The 26,872-nt window shown below is 41.1% G+C and overlaps 1 protein-coding gene and 1 pseudogene across 8 annotated transcripts in view; one reads left to right on the top strand and one right to left on the bottom strand.

Annotated features, from left to right (window-relative positions):
- Positions 1-4,991: 4,991 nt before the first annotated feature.
- The window catches only part of ACBD7 (acyl-CoA binding domain containing 7), a 28,639-nt gene continuing 6,758 nt past the window's right edge, over positions 4,992-26,872 (bottom strand). Inside the window, exons 2-6 of one of the 8 annotated variants that reach the window (XM_064592021.1) lie at positions 21,721-21,838; positions 20,214-20,374; positions 18,152-18,227; positions 15,094-15,192; positions 13,028-14,586 (exon numbers count right to left, since the gene is read on the bottom strand). In XM_064592021.1, coding sequence (XP_064448091.1) covers positions 15,128-15,192; positions 18,152-18,227; positions 20,214-20,374; positions 21,721-21,838 — 420 coding nt within the window. In that variant the 3' untranslated portion in view covers positions 13,028-14,586; positions 15,094-15,127. Of the gene's footprint in view, positions 5,306-13,027; positions 18,016-18,151; positions 18,228-18,778; positions 19,766-19,801; positions 20,375-20,436; positions 21,391-21,475; positions 21,539-21,720; positions 21,839-26,872 lie in introns of those variants that run through there. The other 7 variants (XM_064592022.1, XM_064592023.1, XM_064592020.1 and 4 more) reach the window with 7 other exon arrangements.
- LOC123844976 (U3 small nucleolar RNA-associated protein NOL7-like) lies at positions 22,881-24,146 on the top strand (annotated as a pseudogene).

Genomic DNA, 26,872 nt, shown 5'->3' with positions numbered 1-26,872 from the left:
GGATCGAAGTAGGGCTTCCTCACTTTAAAAATAGGGAATTGCTTTAAAGAAATGTTGAATTCCGGTAATTTTTCTAACCCTTTAATGGCCAAAAAAAAAAAAAAGATGTTCAGAAAAGTCATTTATTTGCTGTGTGGTTTATACCAAACTGTGGTTTGCTCTACTAAAGTTTCTTGCACTCCTTAAAAGATGACAGTAGTGTTTTTCTACCAAGAAAATGGTAGATCCTCATGAAACTGTCATGGAAGGCTGATCCATGGTCAATGAATTTGTCGACAATGGGGTTCCTTAGTGGGAACATTCTTTCAGTACAAATATTCTTCAAAGGACAAATTAAAATTAGTCCTTTTGTTGTTAATTTTTAAATGAGCAATTATTAATATAAGTACCCAAATATAAGGTAAGGAGTTTTTCTTCAAAAGTTTTCCTTCCCCCCAAAAGATCTTAACTTGTGCTTACATTCATATGAAGTCTTGCATATTATGAGTGTCCTCTCAATTATTTTATCATGAAAAACGAAGTCCTCTTTAGAGAATATGTTATCCTAAAAGGCTCTCAATCAGTGATTGGTTGGCTATAGAGATCTGCTGACAAAATTAACACCGAAAAAAAGCAAAAAAGAGGCAAATAATCATTACTCTAGGGTTGATGACCTCACATTGGCAAAGACTACATGTCTTTGTAAACAACTTCATGATCAATTTGAAAACCTCATAGGAAGAGTTTAAACTGTGGAGAATACAAATCTAAACATAGAGGTTGAATTTTTTAAAAAAGAAATGATCCTCATACTCAGTGGATGGATATTAGAAGTGGAGGAGGGACCATAAAGTATCTCCCAAACTGAGAAGGCACTTTGAGACCAAAAACTGAAGTAGCCCCCTCCATACAGTTTACACAGAATTGTATGCGAGGTAACTTGCTGACAGGGCATCAGCTGGGTGACAATCCACGGTAGCTGCACAGCTATTCTTTGCAAAATTCAGACCTTAGTCCAGCGATTTTTATAGAATGAGGAGATGTGCAGTAGGGCACTGTCATGAGATCAAAGGGTTCATATGCACCTCCAAGGGCTTGCATGCCCCTATTGGCAGTAAACCTTTAATTAGCTCTTGGTCATCACCTGTGCATCAGGATGGAGAAAGACTATGTTACCTCTAACAGATTCCTGGCCAAAAGAAGCCTCCCCTAATCCCAGCTGTGGTGGGCATTTCTAAGGTATGTATCAATCTCCAAGGGGCCTGGAACACACAGCCCTAAGAGAGGTCACTGAGCAAACATGAACATGATGGAGGGCCAAAGATGGAGTCGGTATTGTCTGCAAGCCTACAATGGATGCTTGGATGTTGGGGGAAATTTCCCAATGACAACGTTATATGCAAATGAAAAGCTGTAGTTAACACTCAGAAGGAGTGAAAACTGTGTACTCTAGAAAACTTGCAGATGACGTGAATAGTGGCTCTAGTAATCATGAAGACACTGAGACAGAAGCTGCCCATAAACTATTGTTTTAAGATTTTATTTATTTGAGAGAGGGAGAGAGTAAGAGAGTGTGTGAGTGTGTGTGTGTGTGTGTGCATGAGTTGGGGGGAGGAGCAGAGGGAGAGGGACGAGCAGACTCTGCACTGAGCACAGAGTCCAACATGGGACTTGATCCCATGACCCTGAGATCATAACCCGAGCCAAAATCAAGAGTTGGGTGCTCAACCGACTGAGCCACCCAGGTGCCCCCATAAACTGTTTAGATAAAAATATTCCCTAAATTGTGAAAAAGGTGATTTCTAAATTAACATTTATATCACTTCAAATGTGCCTATGAAATGTACTTACTAAATGTTATAGATTATTTCATCTACATCCCTAAAATTTTATATATTCAAATTGTCAAAATCAAGCCCATGAAAACCTTTTTTGGTCTTTCTTTTTGGAAAAATTGCCACTCACTTTATACTTGAACATATTTTCCATATAATTAATGAAGATTTCCATTAAAACATACTTAATTCAGGGGCGCCCGGGTGGCTCAGTTGGTTAAGCGACTGCCTTCGGCTCAGGTCATGATCCTGGAGTCCCGGGATGGAGTCCCGCATCGGGCTCCCTGCTCAGTGGGGAGTCTGCTTCTCCCTCTGACCCTCACCCTTCTCATTCTCTCTGTCATTCTCTCTCTCTCAAAAATAAATAAATTTTTTTTAAAAAGTACTTAATTCAGTTCAGACAGGTTCATTGATTTATGTAATATTAAATACATTTGAATTTTCTCCCTAGTAATGAAAAAGTTGTGAACTACTTATACCAAAACCCTGATGCAATTTTTATACAAATGATTTGTTTTCCCTGGGCTGGAGGTAGCTCCCTTTGTTTTACCAAATGGGGCCAAAAGAGTCATGATTTACTGGAAGGTATTCCAATAAAGTGCTTAGGAATTTTCATCACCATCTAAGTGATTTATAAGACCAAATGTCATGGGACACCTGGGTGGCTCAGTCATTAAGTGTCTGCCTTCCGCTCAGGTCATGATCCGAGGGTCCTGGGATCGAGCCCCGCATCAGGCTCCCTGCTCCGCGGGAAGCCTGCTTCTCCCTCTCCCACTCCCCTTGCTTGTGTTCCCTCTCTCGCTGTGTCTCTCTCTGTCAAATAAATAAATAAAATCTTAAAAAAAAAAGACCAAATGTCATACGTGTACAGGAATCTGAAGCATGTAAAGAATTTCCTTACTGATAGCTAATTAATAATAGGCATTCAAGATTGCTCTTCAATAAGTGATTTTTATATTTCTAAAGTAAGAAATTCTGTTACCTTTCTTTTGTTATTTTCATTAGAGCTAGAAGGACTTCTCAGGAGTTGACATTCTAACCCCGCCCCACTTGTTTTTAATGTAATGGTTGATGTCCTTAAATTGAATCTACCATCTTGCAATTGTTTCAATTTGTCCCATCTGTGATTTGTTCCATTTTGCCTGTTTTCTCCTTTTTGAATTAATAGACTATGTTAAAAAATATCCTGTGTATCTCCACTATTGCCTTATTAGCCAAATGTGGGTTTTTTGTTTTGTTTTTAGAGAGGGAGGGGAGGGGGAGAGGGAGAGAGAGAATCTTAAGCAGGCTCCATGCCCAGCACAGAGCCTGATGTGGGGCTTGATCCCAGAACCCTGAGATCATGACCCGAGCTGAGATCAAGAGTCAGATGCTTAACTGACTGAGCCCCGCAGGCGCTCCCAGCCATATGTTCTTGTTTTATTGTTTTAGTGGATGCTTTAGAATTTACGATATGCATTTTTAACTTATTACAGTCTATCTTCAAATATTATTCTTGGCTAAATTTATTCCTGAGCAACTTACTGTTTTTGATTCTATTGTAAATGGTTTTTTTTTAGTTTCTTTTTCAGATAGTATGTTGCTAGTATATAGAAACACAACTGATTTTTACATGTTGACTTTGTGTACTGCAGCTTTTCTGAGTTCATATATTAGTTCCAACAGTTTTTTGGTGGAGTCTTTAGGGTTTTCTGTATATAAGATCATGTCATCTGAAAACAGAGACACTTTTACTTCCTCCTTTCCAATTTAAATGTCTTTTATCTCTTTTCCCTGCCTAGCAGTTCTGGCTAGGACCCTAGAACTATGCTGAATAGAGTTACAAGAGTGGGCATTCTTGTCTTGTTCCTGACCTTAGAGGAAAATCTTTCAGCTTTTCACCGTTAAGTACGATGTTAGCTGTGGGCTTGTCATATAGAGCCTTTATTTTTTTTTTAAGATTTTATTTATTTATTTGAGAGAGAGAGCATGAGAGTGGGGTGAGGGGCAAAGGGAGAGGAAGGAACAGACTTCCCGCTGAGCATGGAGCCCGATATGGGGCTCTATCCCAGGACTCCGGGATCATGACCCACGCAGAAGGCAGATGCCCAACCGACTGAGCCACCCAGGTGCCCATATATGGACTTTATTATGTTGAGATATGCTCCCTTCTATACCTAATGTGTTCAGAGTCTTTATTATGAAAGGTGTCAAATGCTTTTTATGCATCTATTGAAATGATCACTTGATTTATCCTTCATTCTGTTAATGTGATGTATCATACTGACTGATCTCCATACATTGAACCACCACTGCATCCCAGGGATAAATCCCCCTTGATCATACTATACGATCCTTTTAACATGCTGTTCAATTCCAGGTAAAATTTAAGAACCTTACAGGAGCATACTTCCATTTCCTCCTTCCGACTTTTGCTACTGTCTCTTGTATATAGCATAGAGTTTCGTTTTGCTTTGCACAGCAATCTAAAGATCTTTTTCTTTGAATGGGTGAATTAAGCCCATTTACATTTATTGTTAAGACAATATGTTTGGTCTCTGCCCGGTCATATTATTCTATGTCATATTTATCATGCGTCTTTCACTATATGTGGCTTTAATTTTTTTATAATTTTCGTTATTTCAGAATATTTGTAATTTTGTTTTGTAATAATATTTGTAATTTTGCAGTTACCTTCATACTTTATATAATTTCCTTGGCCTTCTTATTCCTTCATTATGCTTCTACTCTATGCTTTGTCAAGTTTAATATCCTTAGACATACACCTATTATCTGTATGAAATCAATGAACTTAATTCTATTTTCCCTTTTCTTCCTTTTCCCATTTAAAAACAAGTTGTATTATTTCTACTTTATCAGAACATTCATTTAGATATCGATCTTCCACCTTCCTCCCCTTCCTTTTTGTAGTCTTAGAACCACAATTAAAAATATTCTAAGCTCCCTACCAGTCTTTTTGCCAAATTTTCCCCAATCATCTCTTGATTGGATGAAGTCAGCTTCTAGGACAGGAACTGGAAACCTCCTGTGAAGGGCCAGAAAGTAAATGTTTGCAGTTTTGTGGGCCATACGTCCTTGTTGTAACAATTCAACTTTGCTGCTATTTCACACAAGCAGTCAGACACAAGACGTGAAAGCTGAGGATGGCTGTGTTCCAATAAAACTTTATTTACAAAAACAGGTGGCAGCGGTTTGACCAGTGGGCTATTGTTTGTTGGCTCCTGATTAATAAATTCCTTAGGCAAGGCTCATGATTACCATATTTTGTCAGTTCTTGCCTCTGTAGGACTGCTTTGATACAGGAGATAAATTATCGTTGTATCTGGGGCGCCTGGGTGGCTCAGTCGTTAAGCGTCTGCCTTCGGTTCAGGTCATGATCCCAGGGTCCTGGGATCGAGTCTCACATCGGGCTCCTTGCTCGACAGGAAGCCTGCTTCTCCCTCTCCCACTCCCCCTGCTTGTGTTCCTGCTCTCGCTGTGTCTCTCTCTCTCTGTCAAATAAATAAATAAAATCTTAAGAAAAAATTTTTTAAATTATTTTTGTATCTATATTCCCTAAGTTCCTGGAAAATTTTGCTTTATGTTTTCTTGCTTTGTATTTTGCTATCAAAAAGTCTAATACCATGCTGATTTGCTTTCCCAATCAGATGACTTGTTAATTTGTCTGCAGGTCCAAAGGGTTTAAAATTTTTTTTAATCTTCAAATTCCAATAGTATGGGTCATATGATAGATTCTTTCGATAGTTTTGTATTTTATTTCAGTGAAATTTGCATAATTTCAAGTCATAGTTCTTTTTGAGTGTTTTGTTTTGTTTAGCTTTCTTGAAGGTCTCCATTTATCCCTGTTTTGGAGCTTTCTCTGCCTTTTACAATGATTATTTTCTTTGGGGATCTTTTCCCTCTTTGTTTTCCTTTTCTTAGCTCTTGCATTCCTGTCCTTTCTATCCATTTAAATACTTTGCATTTATTATCTCAGAGACAACTTACTTTTAGTCGTTTTTGAAATAATTTTTGTCTTTTGATTCAATTTCTTTCCAGTATTCTGCCAGCTCTTTTTGCAACTAACTGTCTATTCCTATTCAGAATTTTACATTTGTGAGGTACAGTGTTCTTGCATTTCTAGAATTTGTTGGATTAAACTTAATTCATGTTGGACTGTTGTATTAAGTCACCTTCTGCTTTGTGAGTTTAAATAAGATTTTCATTAGCTGAAAAGTTTGATTTATAGGGGTGCCTCGGTGGCTCAGTTGGTTAAGCGTCTGCCTTCGGCTCAGGTCATGATCTCAGGGTCCTGGGATCGAGCCCCGCATCGGGCTCCCTGCTCAGTGGGGAGTCTGCTTCTCCCTCTGCCTGATGCTCCCCCTGCTTGTGCTCTCTCTCTGACCAATAAATAAAATCTTTTAAAAAAAGTTTGATTTATACTTTCTGTATTCTAGCTGTTATGTTTATCCCTGTTTTATGATACAGTGTGTTGGCTTTTCCTGACCAGCAATAACAGATCCATATCGTCCTATCAAAACCAACGTGTTTAGTTGCTTACTGTGTTTCTTGGTTCAAGAGTGCCCTTTTCTGGGCAGTTTAAAAAAAAATAAATGGCACCTTGTTTGAATGGTTGGGGATTCTGTATTATTCTGCTTCTTTGCTATTACCATGTTGCTTATCTTCAGCCCCTTCCTTCTTTATTTTTGTCATCAGACTTCCAAGAGAACCATCCCCTTTCCAAGGTGCCTTTCCTTCCCCTGGAAACACTGCCTTCCCAACATTAAACCTCTCTGTTCCCTCACGTCCTCCAAGACCATTTCTTTTACTCACCAGCCATGACTCTGATACCAAAAAACAACAACAAAATCCATTAACTGGAAGAGAGCCCTGTTATTAATGTATATTTTTTAATTATTGAAAGTATTTTCATATGAGGTTTTTCATCAACAGCTGATGGTTCAGTATAGGCAATTAAAAGCTGCTCCTTTAAACACATTCTAAATAGGAAATATATACAAATGAATAAAGAATAATACCACAAACTTAACCATGCCCACTGGCCCCCTTAAAGAGTAAGACATTATAAGTGCTGTCTGCAGGTACGCCCTCTCCAATTGTATCTATTCTCTCCCTGCTTTTGGCCTCCTCAAATACTGACCTAAGCAAGATGCTGTATCATTTCACATATTTCTAACTTTATATATGTGTATCACGTTGTAAACATTTCTCTAAAACTGGTTTTTCTCAATTTACTTTTTTGAGATTCATCATGTCGATATATGTATCTCTACTTCATTGATTTTTAACTCCTGTATGGTATTCCATCGTGTGACTATAACACAATTTATGTGTTATAGTTCTTCTTTTTATAGGCATTAAGGTCATTTCATAGTTTTGCTATTGTTAATAATGTTTCTAGGAGCAGTCTTATATATGTCTTCTTACATATGTGTATAAGAAGGTCTACATCTAGGAGTGGAACTTCTGGATGGTAGGGTGTGAATGTCTTCAACTACATAAAATATTGCCAAATTGTTCTCCAAAGGAATAGTAAGGGTTTACACTGCCAAAGCAGTATATGAAAATTCTTACTGCTCTATATCCTTGACAATATTGTCAAATTTTTATGTCGTTTTTTTTTTTTGCCAATCTGTGCATGAAATTATTCTGATTTTATTTTTTTTCTAGTTTTACTGAGATGTAATTGACATGTAACATTGTGTAAGTTTAAGGTGAACAACATAATGGTTTATGTATATGTGCAAAATGATTACATGTTTAGTTAACATCCATCACCTCACATAGTTAGAATTTTTTTCTGTGACGATTTTTAAGGTCTACTCTCCTAGCAACTTTCAAGTATACATAAAGTATTATTTTTTTTAAAGATTTTATTTATTTTTTAACAGCGAGAGACACAGTGAGAGAGGGAACACAAGCAGGGAGAGTGGGAGAGAGAGATGCAGGCTTCCCGCTGAGCAGGGAGCCCGATGCGGGGCTCGATCCCAGGACCCTGGGATCATGACCTGAGCCGAAGGCAGACGCTTAACGACTGAGCCACCCAGGCGCCCCTAAATAAAGTATTATTAACTGTAGTCACCTTGCTTTACCTTACATCCCCAGAAATTTATAGTAATCAAAACAGTATGGTATTGGCATAAAAACAGACACATAGACATAGGGACACCTGCGTGGCTCAGTTAAGCACCTGCCTTCAGCTCAGGTCATGATCCCAGGGTGCTGGGATGGAGTCATGCATTGGGCTCCTTGCTTGGTGGGGTGCCTGCTTCTCCCTCTGCCACTCCCCCTGCTTGTGTGCTCTCCCTCTCTCTGTGTATCAAATAAATAAAATCTTTAAAAAAAAAAAGACATATGAAACAATAGAACATAATCAAGAGCCAGAAATAAGCCTGTGTATGTGGTCAACTAATATTTGACAAGGGAGCCAGAACACTCAATGGAAAAGACAGTCTCTTAAATAAATGGTGCTGGGAAAATTGGATATCCACATGCAAAAGAATCAAAGTAGATCCCTATCTTATAGTACTTAGAAAAATTAACTCAAAATAGATTGAAGACTTAAATATAGGACCTGCAATCATAAATATCCTACAAGAAAAGAGAGAAAAAGCTTCTTGACATTGGTCTTGGTGATGATTTTTTCTTTATATGACAACTAAAGCACAAACAACAGAAGCAAAATAAAGAAATGGGACTTTATCAGACAAAAAAGCTTCTGCCCAACAAAGGAAAAAATCGACAAAATGAAAATATCCCGAATGGGATAAAATATTTGCAAACCACACATCCAATAGGGGTTAATATCCAAACTATATAAGGAACTCATACAACTAAATAGCAAAAAAGCAAAACAAAGAACATTAAAAAAAATCCAATTTCAAAAGATAGGCAAAAGCAAAAACAAACAAATCTAATTTAAACTTGGGTGGAGGACCTAAACTGACATTTTTTCAAAGCAGACATCCAGATGCCCAAAAGACACATGGAAAGATGCTCAACATCACTCGTCATCAGAGAAATACAAATCAAAACCACAATAAGATATCACTTTATATCTGATGGAATGGTTATTCTCAAAAGACAAGAAATAACAAGTGTTGGTGAGGATGTGGAGAAAAGGGGACCCTTTGTATTCAATCTTTTCCAGGTATTCTGTCAGCTCTTTTTACAGCAGTTTATTTCTATTCAGAATTTTAAATTTGTAAGTTACAGCGTTCTTGCATTTCTATAATTTATTTGACTAAATTCATGTTGGAATGTTGTATTAAGTTTTCTTCTGCTTTGTAGTTTGTTTTGCTTTTTTTTTTTGACATTTTATTTTTTCCCCTAAATAAATTTTTTTATTTCCAAGTTTTTATTTAAATTCCAGTTAATATACAGTGTAGTATTAGTTTCAGGTGTAGAATTTAGCGACTCAACACCTACTGTTCATTACAAGTGCCCTCATTAATGCCAATCACCTATTTCACCCATCCCCCCACTGACCACCCCCTGGTAACCTGCAATTTGTTCTCTATGATTAAGAGTCTGTTTCTTGGTTTGCCTCTCTTTCCCCCCACCCCATGTACGTTTGTCTTGTTTCTTAAATTCCACATATGAGTGAAATCATATGGTATTTGTCTTTTTCTGACTGACTTATTTCACTTAGCATAATACTCTAGTTCCATCCACGTCATTGCAAAGGGCAAGATTTCATTGTTTTTTATGTCTGAGTAATATTCTATTGTATATATATATACCAAACTTCTTTATCTATTCATGAGTCAATGGACATTTGAGTTCTTTCCATAATTTAGCTATTGTTGATAATGCTGCTATACATATCTCAGTGCATGTATCCCTTCAAGTTAGTATTTTTATATCCCCTTGGGTAAATACCTTCAGTGTAACCACTGGATTATAGAGTAGTTCTATTTTTAACTTTTTGAGGAACCTCCATAGTGTTTTCCAGAGTGGCTGCACCAGTTTGTATTCCCACCAACAGTGCAAGAAGATTCCTCTTTCTCCATATCCTCACCAACACCTGTTGTTTCTTGTCTTGTTAACTTTAGCCATTTTGACTTGTGTGAGGTGGTATCTCATTGTGGTTTTGATTTGTATTTCCATGATGAGCAACGTTGAGCATCTTGTTATGTGTCTGTTAGCAATCTGTATGCTTCCTTTTGGAAAATGTCTATTCATGTCTTCTGCCCATTTTTTAACTGGATTATTTGTTTTAGGGGTGTTGAATTTTATAAGTTCTTTATATATTTTGGACACTAACCCTTTTTAAATTATTTTTTAAGTAGGCTCCACACCCAGCGTGGAGACCAATGTGGGACGCGAACTCATGACCCTGAGATCAAGACCTGAGCTGAGATCGAGTCGGATGCTTAACCAACTGAGCCACACCGGCACCCTGGATACTAACCCTTTTTCGGGTAAGTCATTGAAAATATCTTCTCCTATTCTGTAGGTTGCCTTTTAGTTTTGTGGCTTGTTTCCTTCACTGTGCAGAGCCTTTTTATTCTGATATAATCTCAATAGTTTATTTTTGCTTTTGTTTCCCTTGCCTAGGAGACATATGTAGAAAAATGTTGCTATGGCTGATGTCAAAGAGGTTACTGCCTGTGTCCCCTTTTGGAATTTTAATGGTGTCCTGTCTCACATTTAGGTCTTTCATCTATTTTGAATTTATTTCTGTGTATGGTGTAAGAAAGTGGTCCAGTTTTTCCCAACACCATTTGTTGCAGAGATTGTCTTTTTTTTCTATTGGATATTCTTTCCTGTTTGTCAAAGATTAATTGACCATAGAGTTGTGGGTTCGTTTCTGGGTTTTCTATTCTTTTCTATTGATCTGTGTCTATTTTGTACCAATAGTATACTGTCTTGATCACTACAGCTTTGTAATATAACTTGAAGTCTGGAATTGTGATATCTCCAAATTTACTTTTCTTTTTCAAGATTACTTTGACTATTCGAGGTCTTTTGTGGTTCTATACACATTTTAGGATTATTTGTTCTAGCTCTGTGAAAAATGCTGGTAGTATTTTGGTAAGGATTGTGTTGAATGTGTAGATTGCTTTGGGTAGTATAGACTTTTTAACAATATTTGTTCTTCCATTCCATGAGCATGGAATGTCTTTCCATTTCTTTGTGACATCTTCAATTTCTTTCATCAGTGTTCTATAGTTTTCAGAGTACAGATCTTTTACCTCCTTGGTTAGGTTTATTCCTAGGTATCTTGTGGGTTTTGGTGCAATTGTAAATGGGATCAATTCCTTGATTTCTCTTTCTGCTGCTTCTTTATTGGTGTAGAGAAATGCAACAGATTTCTGTACGTTGATTTTGTATAATTGACTTTACTGGATTCATGTATCAGTTCTAACAGTTTAGCGAAGTCTTTTGGGTTTTCTATATAGAGTATCATGTCATCCGCAAATAGTGAACGCTTGATTTCTTCCTTGCTGATTTGGATGCCTTTTGTTTCTTTTTGTTGTTTGACTGCTGAGACTAGGACTTCCAGTGCTCTGCTGAACAACAGTGACGAGAATGGACATCCCTGTCTTGTTCCTGAATTTAGGGGAAAGCTCTCAGCTTTTCCCCATTGAGGATGATATTTGCTGTGGGTTTTTTGTATATGGCCTTTATGATGTTGAGGTATGTTTCCTCTAACCCAGATAAAGTCTCCACTAAAAGAGAGAACTACAGGCCAGTATCTCTGATGAACATGAATGCAAAAATTCTAAATAAAATACTAGCAAACTGAATCCAAGAGTACATTAAAAAAATCATTCACCACAATCAAGTGGGACTTACTCCTGGACTCCAAGGGATTCAATATTCACAAATCGATTAACATGATACTATACCACATTAATAAAAGAAAGGATAAGAACCATATGATCCTTTCAATAGATGCAGAAAGAGCAATCTGACAAAGTACAGCATCCATTCATGCTTTGTTTTTTTTAAAAAGCATTTTCATCAGCTCAAAAAGTTAGATTTAGGGGTGCCTGGGTGGCTCAGTCGTTAAGCGTCTGCCTTCCGCTCAGGTCACGATCCCAGGGTCTGGGATCAAGCCCCACATCGAGCTCCCTGCTCAGCGGGAAGCCTGCTTCTCCCTCTCCCACTCCCCCTGCCTGTGTTCCCTCTCTTGCTGTCTCTCTCTCTGTCAAATAAATAAATAAAATCTTAAAAAAAAAAGTTAGATTTATACTTTGTGGTTTTTTTTAAAGATTTTATTTACTTATTTGTCAGAGAGAGAGAGTGAGTGAGCACAAGCAGGGGGAGTGGCAGGCAGAGGGAGAGGGAGAAGCAGACTCCCCACTAAGCAGGGAGCCAGATGTGGGGCTCGATCCCAGGACCCTGGGATCATGACCTGAGCCGAAGGCAAATGCTCAACTGACTGAGCCACCTAGGTGTCCCAATTTATACTCTCTGTATCCCATTTCTAATATTTCTGTTTATGATGAGGTGTGTTGGCTTTTCCTGACCAGCAGCAACAGACCCAAGAAACTGTACAAGAGGGACCATAACCGTGTTATGGTCTGCCAGGTGGTATGATTAATTGAAATCTCTCTTTAAGGAGTATATCGATCCAGGCCTCCTCTGGGCATTTTCTCTTTAGAAAACAGCTTTAATACTTTTAAAAAGCATTGAGGAACTCAAAGAGCTTTTGTTTACACGTGATATATCTGTCAATATAGAAATTAAAACGAAGACATTTTAAAGATATTTAACCTCTGATAACATGAATTCACCCATTATATGTTGACATACATAGTATCTTTTTATGTAAAAGACTATATTTCCCCCCCAAAAAAGTAGTGAGAAGAGTGGCATTGTTTTTACAGTTTTATAAATCTGTTTCATGTCTGTCTTCATAGGAGACAGCTAGATTCTCATTTCTGCTTCTGTATTCAAACTGTCACAGTGCCCCAGGTCATGTAGCCTCTGGAAAACTCAACTATGCACACATGGGCGAATGAGAGTTAAAAAGGCAAATAATATTTTAGTATTTTCCCCAAAATGGCTTTTTTAAACTACCTGAAAAGGTCTCAGGAATTCCCGGGGGTTCCCCAGATCATACTTTGAGAACTGCTTTTCCTGCTCTCCCCATACTGCCCAGAGATCCATCCGGAGCTGGGAGTGCCATTTTGGTGGCAGGATGACACTGGAATTATGGAATTACTAGTCAACTTTCTTCTCCCCACTTTTACAGAGATAGGTCTCCCTGAAACTTGTAGAGGAAGAAATCCACTGCCAAACCTTGATCTAAAGACTTTTCCCCTCCATGGGCAGTTTTCAGTTTCTGAACACGCGTGTTAGCGGAAGTATCAGGCCTACAGTGTTCATGTTTCAAGTCAAAGGCCCGGCCTCAGATTCCTCAGATAAAGAATTGTTGGAAGAACAAATGGGCTGTCTCCTTGTGGATTTTGGAGGCTCTCCCAAGTATTTTGCTGACAACAAATTTTGCAAGAATGTATTCCCAAACCGATGGCAGATAGACCCACTGTTAGCAATTACATGTGAGACAAGTGGGGTTTTTTTTTAAAATATATATAATTATCTATAAAAACTGTAGATTGGCAGTTCTTGAGGCTGCTGATACAGGAAGACAACATTCTAAGAGTTTGATTTCATCTTCTTTGGGGCCACCTGTGATCTTTTTATTGGCTTGCAGTGCAGCCTGGGCCCAGAAATTGTACCTATAAAGTATTTTTTTATATAAAAATAGGCTCTATTCAAGCTTTTATAGATACAATTTCTGTGCCCAGGAGCCACTGTAAGCCAGTAAAATACACAAATGGTTCAACATGCGTGTTTCATCACTTAACACTTATGTGTTGAATAAATTAATGCCGGATCATTCTCATCTTCCTTAGACAGGTCAGCAGAAGCAGGTCCCTGCTTATGAAGTGTGGAGGTGTTCCAGGAGACAGAAGTGGTTTGCCTTCTTGTGAATTTTGTTCCAGAGCTCATTCAGCTCCGAGGTCCAGGTCCATGCCTTTGTCTCTGGAGATGTGTATACAGACGCTTGATTCTTCCAAGAGGACTGAGTGTGAACATTCTGCAAAACCTTCTCCAATAATCCAAGCCTACAAATGGCCTTCCTGTTCTAACTTCCCAGGTCAGTGACTGAGGGGCCAGCATCTGGCCCATTGTCACCATTGTACTCTGTCATGCTTTTCTCCTATCTCGCCTGGGTTTCCTTCCTTCAGTGAAGTTTTTGGAAAGCAGATGCTTGACAGATGCTTCTTTTATTTTCTCTACAAAGCCTGGAACTGGGTGTAGGATCACTGTGGCCAGTGCTGGGGACTAGAAGTTTAAGCAAGTAGCTACAAGAAGTGGCCCAGACAAAATGGCCCAGAGTTGCTGCACCTTGAGAATAGGGACAATTCTGCCCATCCTCGCGTCCCTCCATTCACTGCCCACCTCCGATTGGCGGAAAAGACCACCACCCGCCTTCTTGGGGGCTCCCTGGGTGGACCCATCTCTCTCCATTTCCACCCACCGCCTCCTCCCAAGTGTGATCCTCACAGGGGCAGGGGTGTGTGTGGCTCGCTTAGCAGAGTCAGAATCAAAGAAACCCCAGTCCGACACCACCCCCTAAAAACGGAAAAGTAATCCAAATCACTGCACATCCAATGCAATAATGTATGCAGAGCTGGGCTTTAATACTCAAGACCTGCACAAATGTCCATGGCGTCACCTGCAGACTCCACTTAGCAGGATGGAAACCCTCCACCTAGGGCCTTCGGACTGTGAGACTCAAGCTGGGTCTCGCCTGTCAGGGGAAGGGCGCAGAGAACCCCAGGTGTTGTGGGGAGGATTAGACGAGGCCACGCTTAGCTGACAGTTTGGCACAAAACCACAAGCAAGTTTTAAAAACAAAACACACACACAGAGAATTCACTACCAAAGGCTCTTGTGAGTTTTGTTAAACTAACATTTCTCAAGGAGAGCCCCAGCTGTGGGGTAGTGAGCTGGGGTTCAACAACAGACACCAGAGAAATTGAAACGGAGCAGTTTACTACTTGGGGGTCCACAGCACGCCTGGGGGTGCCACGCGGGGGTCAAGTCCAGGTGCACGCATAGCGAGCCGCAGAACCGACAGCACAGGCCTCCGTTAGGGCGAGCGGGGGGAGGGCGTTGGCAGTCCTAGGCTAAGGCCTGATTGGTCAATTCAAACAACGAAAAAGCGGGGTTTGGGTGAGGTTCACGGGGGTCTCAGCTAAGGGGCGCACAAGCGGAAGGCTCCGGGAGGCTGGTAGGGGGGTCGCATGGAACTTACCCTCACCTGTGACGTCCAGGGCACGCGCTCACACTCACGGGGAGGCTGGTGTCTGTTCAAGGGCTGCAGGCTGCTGACCCCACAGTGGATGCCGAGGCACTATGATAGAGGGGCTTAGCTAAATCCTCCACAGCTCTTAGAAAGAAACCTCCCCAAAGCCAAAAACAAAAGATAATCCGCTCTCTGGGATATTCCACCCAGAGTACAAAAAACCTTCCTAACATTCTCACCCTCCCTCCAGTGAATCCAATCACCATAGCTATGCACCTGTCTGCAAATCACTAACACGCCCCAGACCCTACTCCCCGGATTCTGCTCCTCCGCTCCTTCTCCGTCCCCAGCAGGCTTTCAGCTTTTTCCAAAGCGCAATCAGGCTGGTAAAGCCCCTTCCCGGCCTCCCCCTCCCCACCACCTACCCGCAAGGCGTGAGCCTGGTGGCCAAATGGAAATGTGTCACAGCTGGGAAAGACAGCCGCCTGTCCGCCCCCCAACTCAAGCTGCCCCCATCCCTGGCCGCCTGGACAAGTTCCCACCTCTCCTGGGACCCTCATTACATACATCAGGCTGTGTGACAGTGTCCCCTGGCTCTTGGATGTTCTTTTTTTTTTCCTTTGTGTTTCAGTTGGGATCATTTCTTTTTTTTTTTAAAGATTTTATTTATTTATTTGAGACAGAGAGCACATGAGAGGGGGGAGGGTCAGAGGGAGAAGCAGGCTCCCTGCCAAGCAGGGAGCCTGATGCCGGACTTGATCCAGGGACTCAATCCAGGGACTCCAGGATCATGACCTGAGCCGAAGGCAGTCGCTTAACCAACTGAGCCACCCAGGCGCCCCAGTTGGGATCATTTCTATTGAGCACCTTCAGGCTCACGGAATTTGTCCTCAGCTGCGCTGGGTCTCCTGATGTTGCGGGGATTTCTCATTGTTAGTGCCGCTTGTGTCTAGAATTTCCATTTGACCCTTTGGCTCTCATCCAAGTCTGATGCTGTTTATTGCTTTGCTCTCAACAATGGAATTATTTTCTGCTTTCCCGTGGGTCTGATGATTTTTTATTTTGAAAGCCAGGTATCACGCATAAAACAAAGATGGAAGGAAATAATTTTACCCCTGGGTTTGTGCGCATCTCTTCTGCTGGGCCCTGTGCAGAGCTGAGCCCATCTAGACTGGACAGAGCAGTCACTGAGAGTACTCCAGGGCAACACCAGCTTCCAAGTCCCTAGTGTCACTGTGCGCCCAGCATGGAGTCCAGGCTGCTAGAGTATTTTCTCAATTGTCCAGTCTTTCTAGTGCCTCATGGAACAGGCCCCACTGCCAGGCAGCTGGTCACTGGTGTCCGTGTTAGCCTCCGGGGTAACATGGGGAGTTCTTGGATGTCCCAGACAGGGGTGAGCTTTGATCCTAGGCAGGCCCTTCATGCCTGGGCCTTGTGGGTGCGCGCGCCTTTCTCAGTGCCTGCCCCTTCTCGTTTCTGGGGTTGGTCTTGGGCGGAAGTTCCCTGCCCCTTCCCAGAAGTAGTGTTGGTATCCTTGTATGTCCAAGCCCTCTCTCCACTCCTTCCTCGAGGGTAGAAGGTTAATGCTTCACCCTCTGCAGCCGTGTGTCTTTGCCTGCGCCCAGGGAGAAAATGTTGGCTGCCTCTCCTCCAGCAAGTTGAGGCTTTTGCCTGTGGGAGGGAAGGGCCTGGGCAGGGGCGGGGTCAGCACCTATCTCAAGGTCACAGCCCATTTCCTGCTGCCCACCAGCTCCACAGACCACACGGGGCTCCTTCTGGCCCCCTGCCTCGCTCCCAGTCTTTCTCGTGAACTCCTACTGGAGGCTGCAAGTTGCTGTGAGTCCATCTGACACACAGCCCCTCACTTGATCTCCAGCACTGGAACATTTTAGCTGATTTCTTCTGGAATGTACAGCACACGCCCCTTCCTCCGGTGCTTTGCCTCCATGAGCCTGCGTACACATTCCACTTCTCCCTTTAGGGGCCTGCCCCTCCTTGGTATTTGGTTTCCAGTTTGCCTTGCAAACTCAGCCAAGTTCAAGGAAAGTTAGGATTTTGTAGTTTGTCGGGCTTTTTTTTTTTCTCATTGGTAGGGACTGAGTAGCATTCCTCCATCCCAGGCAGAAGCAGGAATCCCCTCTTAGACACTCTGTCCTCCTCCACTCCATTTCCCACACTACCCAGAGGGATAAAAGTCATGACACATCTCGCCTTCAATCCTTTTGGTGGCTTCCTGTCCCTCTTAGGACAGCCAAAATCCCTTAGGAGGCCTAGACGTGGCCCCTGCCTACCCCCTCCACTTTAATTTGTCCCAATTCCCTCTTCGCTCTCCAAACGGCAGCTGTTAGCCTGTGCTTGTTCTATTCCCCCTTCCCCTGCTGCCTCTCTCCTTTTGCCAGCCTTGTCCCTATTCATTTGGATCTCAGAGTCCACTCCATTTCCCCAGGGAGACCTTGCTTGCCCCCCAACCCCCGCCATCATGCTCACAGATCACCCTGACCCTGGCGGCACTTGGCGCCTCTAGTTGCCTCCCAGCCAAATGCCTAAGTTACAGAAGTAATGAGATTGTTTGTTTATCCGCATGTCCCCAGTGTTGAACCCAGCACCCAGCACCCAGCTCAGTGAATACTAAATGCTGTTGTTGTGACCACTGAGAACTGGGCGGAACCAACCCCGGGCCCTGCTTGCGTGAACCTGCTTTTGCTCTGCCGGTGACAACCATCTGCTGACCACGGAGAGCTGGGAAATAGGGCGACGTTTCTGGGGAATGACAGTGCAAGGTACTGGCTGGTACCAGCCTCACCCGGAGTTGGAATTGGGTGTCCAGGCGCCATTGTGCTTCCACCTGCATTGTTCTAGAAGTCAGATGACCTTAGAAAATGGCCTGGCCCACAGCGAGTCTCAGACAGGTACTGACAGGGGCAGGTACCACTAGTTAAAAAAAAAAAAAAGGTCTGTATTGCTGGAAATAGCAAAAGGGAAAGCAGTGAGGATGCACCACATTTCCTTTAAGTGAAGTTATTAACCGGGAGAGGCTCCGAGGTGTTGTGTATGGAAAGTTACTCACCGGCTCTTTTCAGTTTCCTGCTCTGATATGCCATCTGAGGCTGTTCCTTCTTGCGGTTCAACATGTTTTGTTGGATCTAAAAATGTAGCAAAGGTGAAACTGTTTTGATGGTTTGGGGTATTTTGAGAGATTTGTTTGATGATTTTCAGCTAATATCAACTAGCTGTCACTGCAACAAGTGGAAATTTGGCCCAGGTTTTATTTAGCGTAAATGGAGAGAGGTCAGTCGTGTGGGAAGTGAGAGAATGCACCTAATACCATTGTGTCCTGATGGGTCTTGGAGAAATTAAAAATACAGGACGTACAGAACATGAGACCTTAGAAGTAATTCTACCACCGGTGTCAGCTTTAGAAAAGCAGTATCTGGAAGTAAATCTTTTTGTTGGTGGTGTTAAGCATCATTTGTTGTTAAATGTAATTTTGGTTATTTTTAGCCTGGAAAGATGTAACTGGTGGAAGTTTTGATTTTCATGCACTCCCAGGAAATTACTTTTATCTTACGGAAACTTCCGATGAGACCTTCATCAAGAACTACGTAACCGAGTGTCTAGAACTATTGATACTTGCCTATTTTTAGAGATTTTTCCTTTCAGTTTGAAGAGGGTCCAAAGTGATTATATGATACTCTTTTTAATTTTTTAGTAGTTCATTAGTTTTTTTCAGAGGTTGTGAAATTATTCTTTTGCTACTACCGGGCTGATGTGTGACACATAAATGTATTTCTTCACAGAGCGCTTATGGATCCAGAGACAGAAGACAACAAAGGAGTAAAGAATACTTCCGGCAGGGTCCTTTATCTTCCTATCAGAATCTCATTTGAGTCTTATCTGTGGGAAGTTTGTCAACAAAACTTCTGCTTGGTAAATTATCCATTTTTTCCCTTAATTATTTTAACAGTGGAAATGAGAACCAGGGAAGATGCTAGAAAACAAATTGTTCCATCAGCACATGGTGGTGCAAAGCTTGATCCAATCTTTGAAATTAGGGTCATCCCCTTTAATGAGAAAATGTAACCTACTGCTTTATTAAAATAAGATAGTCCTGAGCCATCATTGGTGCCTCGACTGAGTGGGCAAGTCCTCAGAATGCCCCTAAGCCCGGGCCCCCTCCTCACGAGCTTCTCCAACACAGGGCCTGGTGGCTCTGTGGGTGCTGCTCCTGTCCCCCGACCCTGGCAGTGACTGACTAGGGCCAATGGGAGTCCTCCCATGGACAGCCAGTCTGGCGTCTGGCCCCTGGTGTGTGGAGGGGCCCAGCACAAATGCCATGCCTGACAGGATGCCTCAGCCTTGCTCTGTGACAGTTTGCAGTTGACATAAGGAGAAAGCAGAACAGTTGGGAAAAACAGGAGCTAAAAGGGGAAAAAGCAGAAGTCGTGAAAATTCGCTGAGTCCAAATAAGGCAGAACACTACAAATGGGATTCACAGTCGCCGGTCGATAGGAATGAAGGGGCACCGCCCCCTTGGAGCTGCATGGCTCCTGCAGTCTCTGGTGAGTCCCAAACTGTGTTTGGCTCTTGGAATCCTGGTGCTGATTTCCTATGTCCCGTGGGATCTTCACAATAAACTCCACTACTTGGTGTCACTGATGTCTCTTCCTTAAGGCTTAAAGTACTTAACACAGCAATATATATTAAGGTTAAATTTTAAAGCATCTATTTGTTTATGATCACATAAGATGGGTTCATGTTTATGTTAAGATTTTAAAATCCTATACATAGAATCTTTGATTGAGCAAAATGCATACAGGACACGTTTTACAGAATTTATCATTCCTTTCTAACAAAGGGCAAATCATATGAAAAATTCATTGTGGGAGGAGTTAGAATTCATGCAATCAACTTGGGCTAAAAATAGGCTGAAGGAAATTATGATACATGTTTAGTACCTGCTGTGCTTTACCCTTTGGTGTGACACCATTTCCAGGGCTCCCTTATGGAAGCATGGGCACAAAAGTAATTTGATTTGTGATTATTCATTTGAAAAGTTTTTAGTTAATATGGTCCACAACGGGAATCACATGGTGTAGCCAATGGCAGACTTTTGGGGTGGGCCTTCTCACCTGCCTCTCCACCCGGTAGAGGTGAAGTCCACGTGGGAAGAGCTCTGAGAGCTTCCAAGCTCTCCATTGAAGAAGCAGCCCTGTCGTTGCTGACGTCTCCCTTTTCTTGCATTTGGATGTTGACTTCATCATGGCAGACTCCCGAAAATCTTCAGGTAAGACTTAGTAAAGATGAGAACCATCTTTATGTTCTAAAATTTTCCAGAATAGGAATCAAGCTAGATTCGTTTTTCATGAAACTTTTTATTTGGAGATAACTGTAGATTCACATAATACAGAACTACCCACTATGATATTCCAGACTCTGCATTTTCACTCCAATAAAAATGAATGTAAGAGCACAGTAGTTGTATGTTTTATTATCACTAGATACTACATTTAATTTTTCTGTCTTAAATGTAAAAATTTAAAGAAAAATAATTGAAAGATGGCTTTTTTCTTTCTTTGAATAGTTGTGGACTCGTAAGTTTATTTTTAAAATTTTTAGTTTATTTGTTGTTAGGTTTTATATAATGTATGCTTTAAATTGAAGGGTAGGATAATTAGTTACCTCAATTATCAATTCTCAATTATCTGAAGAATCATTCAATTCTTACAACCCTGTGAGACTGATTTTTCCCCTCTACTCTATAGATGAGGCTTAGCAAGGTTAAGTAATTTGTCTCAGGTCACCTACTAAAGAATTACAGAGTATGGACTGGAACCAGGTATGCTTATGATTTCCAAGGCCCCAAGCCAGTGAGAATCCCAAAGTTACATAGTGCAACAAAGGAAGAACCTTGTTATTGGTTCTTAATAAACTGTTTTGATCATATACCAATAATACTAACTCACTGTAGAAAAACAGATAAGCCAAAAAAAAAATTGTAAATGTTTTGTGACATACTACCAGAGCAATACTTTTTTAAAAATCCTCTGGTTTTAGCAAGTAAAATTTCATTAAATACATAGTTTCAGCATACCTCTAATTAAGGATTACAATTCATGTTAACAGCAAACATACTCATGACATGAAAAGAGTTAACAGTGCATTTCTTCCTTAGATGTTAAGAAATGATACCATTATGAAGGCTTCAAAAGAAAAACTTTCTCATAGATGAACTTTAAATTCCATATTTTTCTATCAGCTTTTTTGCTTTAGAAATATAGGCACTCATGGCATCTTCCTTCAACCGCCCTAGAAAGACACAAACAGATTATCTCACTGACTGATGTATTGGGAAATTAAGAAAGTTTATTTCACTTATTTAAGAATTAACAACCTTTTTGGAGGTTCCATGCTTCCCATTTAGCCTTGCCTTTTAAATCTAACATTCCTGGACACTCTGCCAAAAGAAGGATAGACATATTTTCAAGTTTACTTTTTACTCGATGCTTTTATAAACATTGTTCAGATGAAATGTATTTTTAAAAATATGATTTTAAAAATATTATTAATATATTAATAATATATGTTACATTTTAATATATATAGACATATATACACACACACACACACACACAATACCAATATTAATGTCTCCAACTACAGATTGTTTGTAGAGCCCATAGAGTTCTTTCAGTTCTTCATCATCTGGTCTTGTTTTCAGCTTCCTCACATCTTCTGCAATCCTATCAAAATCAGCCTAGAACAAAAGGAAGAAAAGGCAAACGGTGCATTCACTAACTTTCAACAGGCTCATCTAATTTAGGGGTATTTACCACCAAACAGTGGCAACACAAAAAGAAAGAGGAAGGTTTCAAACAGAACTATTACTGGTCTGATTCTACCAGAATTATCCTAATTATTTTAATTTATGGATACCTCTCCTGGTACATACCTGATACTCAGACAAGATATGGAGAACTACATAAAACTGTTATAAGTGAAAATTCCTTTTTTTTTTTTAGTAGGCTCGCATGGAGCCCAATGTAGGGTTGAATCCACGACCCTGAGATTAAGACCTGGGCTGAGATCAAGAGTTGGATGCTTAACTGACTGAGCCACCCAGGCACCCTAATACTGAAATTTCTCAATACTGAAAATTTTAAAACTTTAAAAATTTTTAAAAATTTTTAAAACTGAAAAAGACATAAATAAATGCAAGATATTCTATGCTCATGAATTGGAAGAAATATTATTGTTTAAATGTCCATACTACCTAAAGCTATCTACCGATTCATTGCAATCAATCCTTATCAACATTCTAATGGCATATTTTACAGAAGTAGAAAAAACAATCTTAAAGTTTGTATAGAGCCACAAAAGACCCTGAACAGCCAAAACAACTTTTTTTTTAAAGATTTTATTTATTTATTTGAGAGAGAGAATGAGATAGAGCGAGCATGAGAGGGGGGAGGGTCAGAGGGAGAAGCAGACTCCCTGCTGAGCAGGGAGCCCGATGCGGGACTCGATCCCGGGACTCCAGGATCATGACGTGAGCCGAAGGCAGTCGCTTAACCAACTGAGCCACCCAGGCGCCCCAGCCAAAACAATCTTGAGAAAGAATAACAAAGCTGGAGTCATGCTGTGTCCCAATTTCCAACTATATTACAAAGTTATACTAATCAAAACGGTATGGTATTGACCTAAAAACAAACAGATCAATGAAACAGAATAGAGAGCCCAGAAATAAAAGCATGCGTATATGGTCGATTAATTAATGACAAAGGAGCCAAGAATGTAGAATGGGGAAAGGTGAGTCATTAAACAAATGGTTCTGGGACAACCTGACAGCTACAGACAAAAGACCAAAACTGGACCACAAGCTGACACTATGCACAAAACCCAGCTCAAAGGATTTAATGTAAGGTCAAGTAAGACCTTTTGTTTAGATCTTGAATGTAAGACCTAAGACCACAAAACTCCTCGATAGAAAACAGAAGGGATAAGCTCCTGGACACTGGTCTCAGCTATGACTGTTTGGATCTGACACCAAGAGCAAAGGCTACACAAACAAAAATAAAGAAGTGAGACTCCATTGAACTAGAAAGCTTCTGCACAGTAAAGAAAAGCATCAACAAAATGAAAAGGAAACCTATGGAATGGGAGAAAATATTTGCAAATCATTTATCTTTAAAAAGTGGTTAATATCCAAAATATATAAAGAACTTATACCACTCAGGAGCAAAAAGAAAAAAAACCAATTAAAAAATGGGCAAAGGAACTAAATAGACATTTTTCCCAAAGACATACAAATGGAGGCGGTTTGATGCTGCCTGGGCCATGGTGCAGCTCCAGCCTTGTAGCTCCCACACCCCTGCATCAGTGATGGTGGAGGAGGGCCAGCATGCCTGGGGGAGGGGAGGAGGGAGAGGTCTTGCCTGGGTGGGGTTCAGGGGGTGGGGAGGAGAAGGCAGAGCACCACCTATTGGTCCGGCAGCACCCCAATGCCTGTCAGGGAGGAGCTGACTGACCAGCACCCAGGAAGAAGCACAAAGGGGAGCAGCAGGTTGGGGAGAAAGCACTCTTGAAGAAGACGAGCTGTCCATCCCTCAAAGAAAACTCCTTCCAGATTACATTCTGGAGAAGTTAACTACAGTTGGACAGACTAACATAATGACATCATCAGAAAATTTGAAAGAAACTCATTTGCAGAAGAAAAATGAAGAATGTGAAAAAGGAAGTGATTCCAAGAAAGCTGGAAAAAGGTACAAAAAGTACAGTCTATGGGCCAGAATAAAAGCCACTTGGCTCTAAGGCTAGAAGATCAAGATCTGAGAGATTCAAGGCAATAAGCAACGAAAGCCTTTAGAGAGAATTCTTTATATGGTTCCAGAAGCAACAGAACTACTGTAAATAAGTTCCTATGTCTTGAAAATAAGAGGTTACCAGGGAAAAGGGCCACCACCCAGTTTCTGAATAATGCTTGGGGAACTCAGAAAAAAAAAAAAAATGCCAAGAGGTTTAAAAGACAGTGGCTGGTCAGAAACATGAAAAATTCTAAGAAGTAAATCAAAGCTAAATGAAAAATGAGAACTTGTATGTATAGAGCTTATTCAGTTTAAAGAATTATTTTTTTCTGAAAAAATCCAATAAATCATTTATAAATTAAAATAAATAAAGAGGGTGCCTGGGTGGCTCAGTTGGTTGAGCAACTGCCTTCGGCTCAGGTCATGATCCTGGAGTCCCGGGATCGAGTCCCACATCGGGCTCCCTGCTCAGCAGGGAGTCTGCTTCTCCCTCTGACCCTCCCTGCTCTCATGCTCTCTCTCTTATTCTCTCTCTCAAATAAATAAATAAAATCTTTAAAAATAAATAAATAAATAAAGACATACAAATGCCATGTGATTCAGCAATTCCACCTCTGGGTATATATCCAAAGGAAGCAAAGTCCCTACCTCACAGTGATGCTGGCACCCCCATGTTCACTGCATCATTCTTTACAACAGTTAAGACATGGAAATTACAACCTAAGTGCCCGATGATGGATGGATAAAGAAAATATGGTATATATAGACATGCACACACATAATGGAATATTATTCAGCCATAAAAAGGAAGGAGATCCTGCCATTTGCAGCAACATGGATGGACCTTGAGAGCATTATGTGAGGTGAAGTAAGTCACACAGAGACAGACAAATACTGTAGGACCTCACTTACATGTGGAATCTAAAATAACTACACTTAGAAAAACAGAGGATAGATTGGCAGTTGCCAGAGGTGGGTGAAGGGTGGGGGAAATGGGTGAATGTGGTCAAAAGGAGGGGGAAAAAATCTATCAAGAGAAATTTTAATACATATTTCTTTTTATTTTTTTTAAAGATTTATTGATTTATTTGAGGCAGGGGGCAGAGGGGAAGAGAGAGAGAGGAAGAGAATCCCAAGCAGACTCCCTGCTGAGCATGGAGCCCGACAAGGGGCTGGAACCCACAACCTGGAGATCACAACCTGAGCAGAAACTAAAAGTCAGATGCTCAACTGACTGAGCCATCCAGGTGCCCCTACACATTTCTTTTTATAAGTTAAAAGCATATAAATTCCACAAATTGGAATATTCCACACAAAGGAATGTCTATGTGCTCCCAGGACTTTAAGATTTTATTTTTTATTTCTTTGAGTTATCGCTACCCCCAACGTGGGGTTCAAACGCAGAATCCTGAGATCAAGAGTTGTATGCTCCACTAAGCCAGCCTCCTATGTGCTCCTAGCTTTATCCCTTCTCTTTTAACCTCTTTGTTTACCTAAAAAGGGCTTTGGTGACTACTTCCTTAATATAATTTTTCTATTCTTTTTTTAAAAATACACTGTATTTTACTTTGTGTTATTTAAATCAGGGAGAGGCAGGAAATGTCACCAGCCTGGGTATCAAACAAGAGAAGCTCAAGGAGACATTCTATACCCCCATCCTCCATTGTCTTTCTCCAGTGCATAGCTCCCTTTGATCCAAAGTCCTAGTAGAGAAAGTGGATAGCCCCACTGTCCCGTCAGAACCCCAGGGAGCTCAGCAGAGTTGCGGGATCAAGTTTCCATCCAGCGCCAGAGACAGGACAGTGGCACAGCTATAGCAGTTGTCTGGTGATGAACAGACATCACTTGTAAATCAGAGACCTGGCTCTCCAACCTAAATAACCTTGAAAAGGGCCCGGGGGTCTAAGAAGCATGGGTGCATGTGACAAGGGTCACACACCATGCCTCACCTTTCTGAGTGTCCTTCTAGGAAGTTGTCAACTGCTTCAAACAATGTCAGGGTTAAGAACACAGGTTCTAGGGGCGCCTGGGTGGCTCAGTCAGTTGAGCATCCTGAGATGGTGTAGGCTTGTAGACCCCTTGCAGGCCAGGGTCATTTGAGGACTGCACTGAGGTTAAGGATGGCCAGGCAGGCCTAGGCCAGGAGGAGAAAATGTTCTCTTCCCCTTATCTCATGTTGCAAGTCCTAAATGCCTGGATCAGCAGGAAGTGGCTCTTGCCTCGCTTAAAGTGTGTCTTTCTAATCAGAAGTGTTCTTTCTAAAGACAAAGAACATGTTGTCTCCAAAGGAAGGATGGCTAAGAGAATTCTTTATTCTGCAAGCATAAACAGGATGTATTTTGTTCTTATTGCATTTTGTGTATATTTCACTTCACAGATGTTGGCTTGATACATTGTTATGTTTATCTGATCTCTGCGAGTATATAGCTATGTGAGAAATAAACGGCAGTATGCAGTTGCAAGTGCTGCCTTTGCTCTGCATCCCCTGTGTCCTGGTGATTTCGTAGACCCTTACCCAGGGACCCCAACGCACTAGACGTTGACAATTGGCGCCCGAACAGGGACCCTGAAGGACGTTCAGGAAGGGTGAGTAACTTAAGTACAGGGTGATGGGACAAGAAACTTCTACTCCTTATGTTCGAATGCTGAAGCATTCACTTGCTGTCTATGGTATTACTGTCGCTTCTAATGATACTGAGCTGTGTTTGAAGGTTTTTCAGCAGGTTATGGCTATGACGGAAGAGTCTAAGAAACCCTCTAGGAAGCCCTCTGCTCCGCCTTTGCCGTCTGTACCAGCTCTTTCTTCTAAAAATCCTTTCCTTTCTGCTGCTTTAGCTGAGCTTGATGCGCTAGAGGATAGCGATGATGAGGGTGGCGCAGCTAATTCTGTCTTTGCTTTTCCTGTTATTAGGCCTCCCCCGGTCCAGGGAATGGCACAAGCACCATATTATGAAGGAATAGGTATAGAGGATATTGGTCGCTTGAAA

The sequence above is a fragment of the Mirounga angustirostris genome, unplaced genomic scaffold, assembly GCF_029215605.1.
Source record: "Mirounga angustirostris isolate CCGP_5_RB_7025 unplaced genomic scaffold, mMirAng1.0.hap1 SCAF_5, whole genome shotgun sequence".
Lineage (NCBI taxonomy): Eukaryota > Metazoa > Chordata > Mammalia > Carnivora > Phocidae > Mirounga > Mirounga angustirostris.
Note: the sequence above shows the minus strand (reverse complement) of the source record. Positions and strands in the feature narration are given on the sequence as shown.